General features: G+C 38.7%; 1 protein-coding gene across 1 annotated transcript in view; it reads left to right on the forward strand.

The window, feature by feature from the left end:
- Nucleotides 1-4776: 4776 nt before the first annotated feature.
- The window catches only part of LOC143731915 (uncharacterized), a 35735-nt gene continuing 28084 nt past the window's right edge, over nucleotides 4777-12427 (forward strand). Inside the window, exons 1-2 of the mRNA XM_077222520.1 lie at nucleotides 4777-4837; nucleotides 6735-6810. Of these exons, the coding sequence (XP_077078635.1) occupies nucleotides 4777-4837; nucleotides 6735-6810 (137 nt within the window). The remainder of the gene's footprint in view (nucleotides 4838-6734; nucleotides 6811-12427) is intronic.

Here is a 12427-nt window from a genome sequence, read left to right on the forward strand (position 1 = left end):
GCGAACGCGCGTCTGAGAGAACTCAAACGACAAATAGATTTAAGAAAGAAGGTATTTTAAAAGATACTCGGCGTATGAAAGATATTGAATTCGATGTCGATTTAATTTATTTTCCTTTGGATAAACATGGATATAGTATTTTAATTTCTTTCAAGGAAAAAAATCTAATGTTGCAAAATACACAGGAAACCCTGTCAGCTGGTACATTTTTATTAAAGGTTAATTAATAACTGATTTGTAATTGCATATAAGGCGGTTTTATAATAATAATGTTATGATAATAAAAATGTAATGGTATTTGAGTAAAAATATAAAGTATGTAAAGTGCTTTTTTTTCTAAATGCTCTTCTCTAGATCAGGGCCGATATTCTATGGTTTCAGTATATAGGAGCGCTCATCTACCAATGAGGGTATGATTAAAAAAAATTAAATATATTGTTTGTATACTATGGTAGGCGTGAACAAAACAGTTGGTTCTCGCTACCTATCAAGTCAATCCCTGAATATTGAGTTGATTTCTAATCATTTTAAATAACCAGCTAATATTCAGTATTTATATCAATTAAGAATATAGACAACTTTATAATACTGTAATTGTTTAGATTGGCAATATGTGGGTAAAACATTTTTTTTTCAACACGTAACGTTTTAAATTAGTATTTTTTTAAACAATTTTTAAATTTTAAACAAGATCTAAATTTCTCATTTTTTATTCATAGAGATAATGTTGAAAATGCTCCATGCTTAATGGAGGATTTCTGTGACCACCTGGTGGAAATTAAGCACTTTTAAAGTCACCCTGTAGTCAATAATTGTAGGCTATTCCTTAAAACTCATTTTTTGATCACCAAATTGACAAATGTAAATGTTTTTTTCCTTAAATGTCTTCATGCCTTAAAGGCCCCCTGAAATCAAAATGTAAGTTTTTTTAGCTCTTAGGATGAATATGTTAGCATTAATGTTATGAATAAGCTGATGTGTTCCAAAACAATGACAAAATTACTGGAGTAACATATACTCCGGTATATTGTTTATTTCGAGTCAGCGTGACTGTCCGGCACGTCCAAAAGCGAGTAACTTTAGAAAACTGGATCAGCTGACTCAATTTTGAATGATTCAGTTCGATTTGGTGAACTGGTTCGACCGATTCACAAAAAAAGAACCGGTTTAAAAGAACGATCCGTTCACAAACCGGACATCACTACCGTGTCACGTCGCAGAGCAATATGGGTTGGTGTGTGTGTTCGATTGCTCAAACGCTCGAGTTTTATTCCGTTTTCAGAAAGAAATAGCTAGAATTTATTCACACCTCTAACGTTACTATTGAATCCAACATATCTGCGCTAGGATTCGTTTCCTTGGTGCTGTCAAGTACGACTTGCCATCTGTGTTGTAAACTAAACGCCATTCAATATGTCCCGCCTTAGCTTCCTGATGTTTCAATGGAAATTACATCAACACATAAAACAAAGCTGCGCGTTTTAAGGCACTTCAGTGGGTCTTTAAAATATCTTGAATGTAACTCGACACTCTAGCCTCATTTAGTATGTGTGGTTCTATGAATATGCAAATGTGCCCCGCCTCCACTCACTCGATCCACTCGTTGACGATCACACGTTGATCTGATTGGTTAAAAGGTAGTTTGTGACGTCAGAAACACCAGAGATTTCAAAGCGTGTTTTTGAGACTGTCTTTGGTTCACTGCAGTTTTAAGCAGAAAATACTCAGCAATGTGTTTTTCCTGCTTAAGATTGGACACTATAACTATATCAATAAACATTTTCATTAATTTGTAAGTCATTATTTATTTAAAGTGTGTTGGCCACAACAGACAAATTGACACATTTGACATTTTCATGTAGAAAAAAGAAATATATTTATTGAAAATGTCAATTTCTTTAACCAGATACTTGAACAAACACATTTATTCAGTTTTTAAGGTATTACAAATTTCATATTTAATAAAAAAAGTAACATTTCATATCCAGCTGTTGCTCTCCGGCAACATTGCACCATCGTGGAATACCAAAGTTTTACTATCATATCATCAAATTATCATATCAATCATATCCATCTTCATCCTCATCTCCATCTTCGCTCTCACCCTCACAAATATGTAGAAAATAAATGTAGCCATAAGATGTGATCTGTGCACATGTGCTGAAACAGGGCACTAAATGGACCCCTGTGGGTCATGGGACCATTTTTTTGCACTTTCATTGATTAGTATTTGAGTTATTCTCCCCTCAGATAGGTTTGACCAATAATTGGGTGCCACATTTTATTAAAAATAAACTAAAATAGACCACTGTATGTTAACTGGAGCCAACAACATACCAATACATAGGGTTAACATGAAAATGACATGAAATTACAACTATAACCAGTAGATGGCAGCAGAGGATCACTCCCTTTTTATACTTCTTTCACGCTTTGCTTTTGGATTTATTATAAAAAGCAAGTTTATTGCATTGAAGTAAGAAGTATAGCAAGAGTAGGAAAAGTCACAAAGTCTCATGCCATTTAGATGAAAGGAATTTGATAAAAATAAATAAATAAACCCAGATTTTACAGTGGATGGGAAACCGTCTTGATTTTCTTCTGCATCATATTATGTAAACTGCATTTATGACAAAGAACTGCACAGATGCAGATAACATAACAATCTATCAATAGGCTAAATGCACACACACGCTGTCCTCTGCTGCACTGCCACGGATTGAAGAACACGCTGGATAACACAGGCTAATACAGGAATGAGCTGAAACTTGCCGCCGGTTGAGTTTTAAACGGGACTGAAGCAATCACTAATTAGTGTACAGATTATGGAGGTAATCGCAAATATTTAGGGGAGCTGGGTGGAAATTCATCCTAAATGGGCCTGGTAACGCGCCTGCTCTAGAGTACATTTTTATCGCCAACTATACAGTTTATAGACAATGAATGACTTTTCTGTGGTAACTGAAAGAGCGCCAACATGCCATTTATTGTTTGAATTTCACAATAAAACGTACAAAATTTGAAAGCTGAGACTTTCATATGGAAAGTAGCCTGCTCTGTCTACTGGTTGTCTTTTTAAGCAGGCTATGGACCATAGGGGAGAGCGGGGTAAGATGAGACATTTTCTTTACTTATGTGGTGATCGAGATAAGGGCAATTGAGGCAATGAAAGTATCTAAAGTTATGTCAGCATGTTTCCTATCATTTTAAATGATCCGAATACATCTATGACAAAGGGTTCTAAAAATATGGCTTCTCATAAAAAAGTGTTCATGTGGCTCAATTTCCCCCAAGTTAGGGGTAAGTTGCACCATCTGGGTGTAAACTGACCATCTAAATATATCTGAATCAAACCCCTTTTATAAATCGTTGTATTTCTTTTCTTAAAGCCAACTTAAATGGTAAATGGACTGCATTTTCTTAAAGCCAATTAAACAACATAAAACCAAGCAAATTAACTTCAATGTCTTTTATTGTTTGCATTTATGAAACAATATATTGAACACCAAAGTTGTAAACTTCCCAAAAACAGACTAAACAGAGAGTTTGTTGAGTAAAATTAAATAAAAACTGAATTAGAATGAATGAATAAATGTTACTGAAACTTATAAACATTTTAGTCATAAGGTTCTTGGTATGTTTTTCTGCAATGTCCAACATCTTAGGCCATTAGGGACTACAGGGGGAAAGATTCTTATAAGAGAAGGATTTAGTGTGTTTAGCTCAACAACAACAACCAAAAAAATATTAAATACTAAATCAGTCACATACATTGAAATTATACCAGTTTGTACTTCAAAGATTGGATCATAAATATGTTTAGACCTGGACAAATTTGCTTTAATGTAACAGTCATTACATCTGGTATGCTAATATTTTACTTTTACAACCCCCAAAAAAGTAAATGTGTGTCTTCCACACCTCATACAAGTGTTTGGTTGCCAAGATAAAGAGGGTGTGTTAACTTACCCACTGGCTCATCTTACCCCAATCTCCCCTTTCTTATACCAACATATGAATGGGTAGTTGTCCAGCTGCAAAGTTCAAAGGGGAGCGGGGGAAATACCTTAAAAGTGGCCAATGTATGGTCCTCTTTCTTTGACTTCGACAGAAAGTCACATGAGGATGAGTAGCGAAATGATGTCAGGATTATTTATTTTTGCTTCATTTATTTATGTTTTAGTTTTAGTTATAGATTCAATTATTGCTATCAAAGCAGTCAACGAAACGTTATATCTTTTCATAGAAATCCATTAATCATCTGAATGTGTTCCCAAGACTAACATTCTCAGAAATCACAGCTGTCACAGACCACAGCTTTTTAAATCCCAAACCCAGACAGTTTTACATCATCAGCATTTTATAAGCGTGATTTCCCCCGCTGGAGCTCAAAGCTAAAGGTAGTTTTCATCTGTCATCCTCTCAGTCACATTAGCGCAGAAACTGAGGGGGGACTCGAGGGAATGAGTTTAAAGCTCCCCGAATAACAAGAAAAGAACCAGTCAGCTGTATCATGTTAAAACGGGAACCGACAGTTTTATATTAAGTTTTCGTTTCATTGATTTCCTTAATAAGGAAAGGAAATGTGGCAAACGCTAATGAAAGAACAGAGGATGTGCGTGCGTGTGTGTGTGTGTGTGTGTGCGCGCGCGCGCATGTGTGTGTGTGTGTGTGTGCACGCGCTGAGCAGACAGTGATTTATGAGGTCTCAGCTGAATTTTGCTTTACAACTTTCATTTTTCCCGTCTGTATTTCTCCTGTCCTCTCCTGTAGGAAATGGATCCGTCCAGCAGCCCCTTTGAATTTGATGGTTCGACCCCCCAGTGTATAAGACGTAGTAAGAGCTCGGTCTCTCTCTCTCTCTCTCTCTCTCTCTCTCTCTCTCTCTCTCTCTCTCTCTCTCTCTCTCTCTCTGAGGTTAGACATATATAAAGAGCGCATTTCGAGGGAATCTACAGAGCAGATTAACAGGATGAGCAGAATATAAGACTGTAATGAGCCTGTGAGAAGCCAGCATCGCAGCCTTCAGTGTAAGTCTGTTATTGTTTGTCATTCTTCTCATTCTCTCTCACTCATTCTCATCAGCATTTACAGCGAGCTGAGATGTTGTCAGATGTGAGCTGGTATTAAGGAATGTCTTATTCTGTGTGTGTGTGTGTGTGTGTGTGTGTGTGTGTGTGTGTGTGAGTGAGAGAGAGAGAGAGAGAGAGAGAGAGAGAGAGAGAGAGAGAGAGAGAGAGAGAGAGTGTGGAGGAGGAGAGATAGATCTTTTATTACTACATTTAAAAACATGTCTTTCACATTTTACTAAAAAAAAATAAAAAATAAGAAGAAAGTATATTTTACGTAATTATCATTAGAATTAAAATAAATTTAACTCATAAAAAAATAAAAATATTTTAGCTAATAATTTTAAAAAAATAAATAGATAAAAGTGCTCAGACAGGATGGTTTTAATTACTATTTACTGTATTCATTTTTTATTTTTGGGTTGAAATAATACCTGGATATTTATTTTAGTATTATTTAATTGCTACTGTAATATTTATTAATATTTTGAGCTTTTATTTAGTTTTTTTATTTGTTTTTTTATTATATCACTTTAATATTTAGTAATTGTGTTATTTTTTTGTTTGTTGTTGTTGTCATTTTTTATTAGTTTTTGGTTTTGTAATATTTTTATTGAGCTTTAATTTTATTGAGATTTATTAAAGCCATACGAACACATGGTTAACATGAAAGAATTTTCCGTATTATTTTTTGCTTTGTGTTGTGTTTTAGGCATGTCTGTAAACTTAATGGATAATGTCCCGGCAGAAAATTAGCTATACATTTTTCAGCTTTTTACAGATTTATTATTTTTGTGTGTACTTTTAGTACTTGAACTCATTTTATTTCATTTCTAAATGTATCTAATTTTTTATAAGATTTTTTTTACCTATTATTTTTTTAATTAAGCTTTAAATTTTCAACAAAATAGATTTATATTTTAGACTTATATTTTATATCAGCTTTATGACAAAAAATATTTTATTTTTATTTTAGTACCAATAACAACACTCTTAAATCGACTACTTCAGGTCAGACCAACATACGTAATGTTGTAATGTACAGATCAGGAAGACGTCTCACAGTTTCACTTTCTACACTCTAATAACATATAAATCATTTAATATTAGACTACTGCTATAATATGAGACTAATATTAGACTACTGGACAGTGACTTTCTGCAGTCCTCTGATGATTTAGCAACTGCTATTCTACTAATGTGTATTATTTCACATGTCAAAAGAAGTAAAGATCAACTTTACAAAGTAAAAAGTGCACAGGACAAACACTGCAGGTGTTTTATTGTAGACATTACTTGTTAAATGGCCTATATCACTAGGACAATGATGCGTTAGTGGTGAAAGTGCACTGAATAGTGACAGAGATATTAATCTTGAGAAACAGATGATTAACTCTAACCAAGCAACAGATGTTGGGTAACGTCATTTGTGTTCATACTGACAGTGAAATAATGAGACAGTGTTTCTTAAAATATATTTGGACAATTTTCATTGTCACTAAAGATATATTGTATGTCTATTTTCGCCATTCTAACACACAATTTTCCCTTCTCCTGTTTGTTGATATTCGAGCACACATTCAGTGTGAGGCAGCAGCGTATGTTGCTGTGACAGGAGGAGTGCTGTTGTATTATTCAGCTCATTGTGCTGTCTCTCCTATTTAGACCAAAGCATGACGGGTGTTTTGCGAAGCTCCAAACAGAAACCCGGTATGAAGCGCCCTCGAAACCAGCCTTACAGGTACAGACACACACATTTCTCATTACTCACAGGCATATTTCTCAACTCGCATCATGAAGACATGTAATATCTGCTCTATTTTTGACATTCTGTCACTGTGATTTTCTCATCTTTGTCTTTCTCTTGTCTCTCCATCTCATTTCATTCCTCGCCAATATCCATTTCCGCGTGTTTTTGCTAGTTATGAGCTAGATTGGACAGTTAGATTTGTGTGAGGCTTTTCTAAAACCTTGTCTCACATAGTCAAACTTCTGACTATGGGCATAAAGTCTGGTTCAGTCGGCAGCTTGCTAGCCCACTTTTTTAGTGGCGCTGGATCCTGAAGCATCTTTCCCATTCATTTTTCCTATAGGCATTTAAAAAAGTCTGTGTTAAAGAGTTACAAGCCATGAATCAATCTAGCCAGCCAGCAACAAGATAATTTTAAATATTCGTCAAATTTAAAATAAAAATCCAAAATTGAATTCAAAAACAGTGGATTTGAATTTTAGGTGTGCATCAGGCATCTTTATCAGTGGCGCACGAGATGTGATGACAATGTAAGAGTTGTTGAGTTTATTTGTTTTTGTTAGTCTATCATCGAACCCACTTGATGCGACGCTGCTGTTCATTCAAATCATTGCAGGAATAGAGAAGATAAATGCAGAGAAGATCTTAGTTATGTCAAAACCTTGGCCAAGCTGTTCACATAGAACGCATTTTCTGCACTGCTTTTCCATTGTTTTCTATGTAAACATGCGCTAGACGGACATCTTTGACGTTGCACTCGTGTCTCGCACAAGAGAGCTGCGTGTTTAGAAAACATGTCTCGAGACTTTGGGGTTTTCTATGTCACTGCATCTCATCTTTTTAAATGCATAATTGCAAATGTTCATAATTGTTTATGCAATTTATAAAATAATATTTGATTTATAAATGTTAGTTTAAACGTTATGCACTTTCTTTGTACAGTCAGTCATGTTATTTCATTGCTTTGAATAAAGTTTAATGCAGTGCATTAATATTTTCCTCTGTGGCCTCAGGAGACCACCCAAAAGCTTCTCCCCCCAACTGCAATCATTTCTTTTAAATTCAAGTATAATTTGAATATTATTAATTAATAAGTATAAAATAAAAAATATTTTTTTAGTAAGTGCAGAACTTAGCACACTCGCCACGTCTTTAAAATAAAAAAAACATTTCCGAATCCTTCATTAAAATGCTTTATAATTGTACAAAATCCTTGTTAATTTACACATAAACTTCATCCTAGTCTGAAAGACTCTACATTTTAATATTAGAAACAGTAGCTTACTTATGGTATTAGATGCGAGATATATTATATATTCATATAAGCTTAATTTTTGACTCTGGATAATCTTTATTTATTTTTTTAGAATAGAGCTAATGGTTCCCATTCAGTCAGTCACGTTCAACATCATGTCAATACTGACGTATTAGGCTCTCGCCTGGGAGCAGAGTTTCCGCTAGAAAAAATGGTGCCGGTCAAAGTGACATTTTGATGATATGCCGGTCAAATATCGCCTCTTAATTAGTGAAGTTGAGGAAAACTGGAGGGAGGCTGTGTAATTTAAAAAACGACATAATCAGGTCGTATAGAATGCAACATGTTTATTAGCCTAACTTTCAAATAGATGGAAAAAAACATGAACGTCCGATTGGCGTCAATCAACGCCAATTGTTTTTACTATGATTTCACATTCATAGTTTAACAAACCAATCCCCCTTCCCCACATAAAATATCTGAATAGTAGCCTGTTGTTTTTACTCAAGCGAACTTAATTATACACTCTCAGTATGTCTCATTTAGCTGGTAACATTTAAATTGGCCACCGTGAAATGACTCCTTGTCAAATGAACTGGAACAAACAAATGGCTAGGCCTATAACATTGTCTCGCTTCATTTTAGGCTACTTTTTACGCTGTTTTGCAGTGTTGTGCAGCTGCCGACTTAAAATCAAAACTTCCCAGTGTCTCTTCACAACTTGTAATGCGGATAAGCCGCGTAACCTTGTTCTCCGCAAGGCGACTTCGCTGCTTCGTCTTGATCCGATTCTGCAGCGAGAACCCCCTCTCTGCAGGAACACTCGAGACAGGGATTACACAGGGTATCTTGGCGAGCTTGGCCCACGCTGGAACGTCTCACTCAATCGTTCGTTGTTTAGGTCTATATTACAGCCGTTTTAGGCGTGCGCTTTATTTGAAATGCAGCATGCGATGTTGTTTAATAACTTTCAAATGGTAGAGCCTGTTCCTTTATAACTTAGCCAACAGTTGGTGAATTTTTGCTTTATACATTTTAGGCTTATTCTCAAATTCAGATTGTGTTAGGGGGGCGGGATTATTAGGCAATTTTAACCGGACAATGTGACCGGAGAGATTTAATTTTGTCGGACATTTCATTTTTTTCCCGGCCAATGTCCGGTAATTACCGGACAACGGAAACCCTGCCTGGGAGCCCAATCACCTCTGAGTGGTAACTAAACGAGTCAATTGTATTACCCAATGAGATTTGCACACCGAGTCACTCCTACCCTGACATACGGGTATAAATAAGGCCGGCTCGCACTCACTCATTCATACTTTGCTTCGGAGCCAAGCGGTTTCGACTAAAGTGGATTCTTGTGGCAGAGAAACAGCTATTTTAATTGCTATAAAGAGCAAGTCCTGTGGGGATCTCGCCTGCCGGTCTGAGAGTGCATCCAGCGGTGGATGGAGAAGTACAACATTTCACCACTCAGCACTTCGGCGTGTAAGAGCAGATTTCCTAAAAGAGCAAGTAGAGGTGTGTGTTTCTGGATGCGGTCGTTTCCTGGCTTCATCTGACGGCCACGATCTCCTTCTTTGCGGTGGCATGAGTCCCCTCTGCTGTTACCCAGGCTGCCACCACTCATAGCAGAGCCATGGATCTGGTTAACTCTTTGGGAGGCCTGAGGGCACCTTGTGTCTCATTCAGCGCTCCAGATGTGGACCAGATGTAAATCGCTGCATTGGAGAGCCTAGCGGGCTCCTAGGGAATGGTTGCTCACGCTGAATCGGATTCAGAGTTGATGGTCATGCTTGCCTGGGCATCGGGCTCGAGTGGGTCTCTCCACCTTACCTTGAGTGCTCATGGTTGGATGATTGGTTCCTGGGTGGTTAACAGCCTCGTTCTGCCCTATAGCTTTTCTTCCCGGAAGAGCATGAGGAGATTTAGAAGTCATAGAAGGCACCTTTTACTGCCCGTAGCTGCTCTGTTGCCTCCTCTACTCTCATTGCCCTCGATGGCGGGACTGCATGGAGATCCCACAGGTGGAGCGAGCAGTTGCGGTACATTTATGCCCACAGAGTCCTGCCACCCGGCCGAATCCCCCACATCTCCAGTCCAAGGCCTGTAAGAAGACAGCAGCCCCGGCTGCCATGGCCATCCTTCAGGTCCATCAGGAAAAAACTCTCAACGAGCTGAAGGAGGGTAGTTCTGAGCCAGGGTTGATGCAGGAACTGCGCACCTCACCTTCCGGGTAATGAAAGTCACGTCACCGGCCCACAGACAATGTCCACCTCAGTGGTCAAGAAGCCCCATCTCTGGTTGGACCTGGCTGAGGTGAAGGACGTCAACAAAGTCTGCTTTCTTGACGCCCCCATCTCCCAGGCCAGCCTCTCGGTGACAAAGTTGAGGACTTCGCCTAGCAGTTCTCGGCAGTCCAGAAGCAAACTGAGGCCATAAAACACATCCACGACCTGAGTCCTCATCCCGTTCGCCCTGTCGCGCCCCCGCAGGAAGGTGAAGCAGCCCATCCAGGCCACCTAACCCTAACCCGTCCATCTAAGCTGCCCTGAGATCGGTGACCCAGAGATGGAGAGAGCTGTTCTGAACCAGGTCAGAGTGAACGACCGAACCTTCCCCCGGAGGAGAAACGGCTGGAGAATCTTCAGTTTAGTTATATTCCTGTTCCAGTACCCACTTTCTCAATAAAAGAGCAGTTTCCTTAACCTCTTCCTCACTCCCAGCCACCCATTCTCTCTACATGGCCCAGTCCTGAGATGGGCATGACCATCACACCAAGCTGTCGCCAGACATTCAGCCCCTGGTCAGACCTGGCCTTTCTCCGGGCTGGAGTGCTCTTAGAACAGGTGTCCAGGCATGTTGTTGTTACAACAGATGGTTCCAAAATAAGTTTTTTTTAAAGTCGACATTTATCAATGAACAAATAAGCCTGAACCTTGAGCTGAGACTGAACGCTGGTTGCCTTGTGTACATCTATTGTATATGACACAGTGCTCCTACATTATAGCTTATTTTTATCAGTTCTTTTTCTTTGGGTCGTTATGTTTCTCACAGATTTCTCTGCTACTTTATCTATAAAGTTATATTTCTCAGAGTAAAGATTACATTTCTATGAATGCATTAGAGAGTGAGCGATTGCGTCTGAACTGCACCTAGTAGCGTCTCTCTACTAATATTGAAGCTGTGGGTTTTAAAAAGTATGAAATATATGCTAGAACTTTTCAGTTTCTAAGCTATTTTATTGATAAATCACAGAACAATGTTGACAATACATTTCTGCGCTACTGAATGATTCTGTGTGCGCTACTGTTTGTGTGTGTGCGTAATGCACCTGTACAATAAGCTTTTTAAACGTGCCTTCACCCGATCAATTTTGAGCATCCAGAAGGAATAATCAAACATGTCTTATGGAGTGCTCTTGGAGTATGCATTTATTTGTCATTTAACTGCTGGAAACGGAGCTTAAAAGTGGACTTTTATACTAAAAGAGAAAGTAAAACATTTATTATCCTGTTGCGCCCTCTATAGGCCAAGACCAGTGACCAGTCAACATCAAGCTTACAGCGTCATGGCAGAGCATTAAAGTTGACTAGTCTGTTCAACCCCTACTCCAGAACGGGTTGGGGTTCTGTATGAAACGGGCGTGCAACTTCGGGGTCCTGGACGGGACCACGACTGCAATGGCATATCACTTTCAACCGTTGCCTCAGGGCAAGCACGTGTTGGTCCGCACAGACAACACTGCAATTGTTGCACAACTCGCCCACCATCTCCTCCTCCTCAGCAGCAGCTCAAGTCATTGCGTGCTGTTACGACAGCTCAAACTCCCAGGAGAATGGAGATCGCACCCCCAGGTTGTCCAGCAGAACTGAAGTCGATTCGGGGATGCACAGGTAGACCTGTTTGCCTCTCCGAAGTCTTCCCACTCTCACTATTCGCTGACCGAGGGGACCCTTGCCATGGATATGCTGGCACACAACGCAAGTAGCATTTCTAACTGCGTTTCCACCGCAGGAACTTTCCCCAGGAACTAGGGACTTTGTGGTGGTGCTCGGTGTGTTTCCACCGCAGGAACTAGGGTCTAAATGAAGTTCTGGGTTAAATTTCCCCCTCAGAAAGTCCCTGCTGGCAAAGTAGTACTTTTTCAAAGTTCAGGAATTTTCAGGGGTGAGACTTGGGCACTGAACAAGCTGATTGGTTGAGTTCATGCTCCATTTCGATTGGTTGACTCCACGCAGCAATTTATTTCAACCACCATTTTTTTAAATCTGTTGCGGTGTATGCAATAAGAGTTGTTTGCAATTCAAATCAACAATGGAATTTAAAAAATATGACCGATGGACTGATGAC

The sequence above is a fragment of the Siphateles boraxobius genome, unplaced genomic scaffold (genome assembly GCF_051911475.1).
Source record: "Siphateles boraxobius isolate OS27281-9 unplaced genomic scaffold, OSU_SipBor_1 88, whole genome shotgun sequence".
In the NCBI taxonomy this organism is placed as follows: domain Eukaryota; kingdom Metazoa; phylum Chordata; class Actinopteri; order Cypriniformes; family Leuciscidae; genus Siphateles; species Siphateles boraxobius.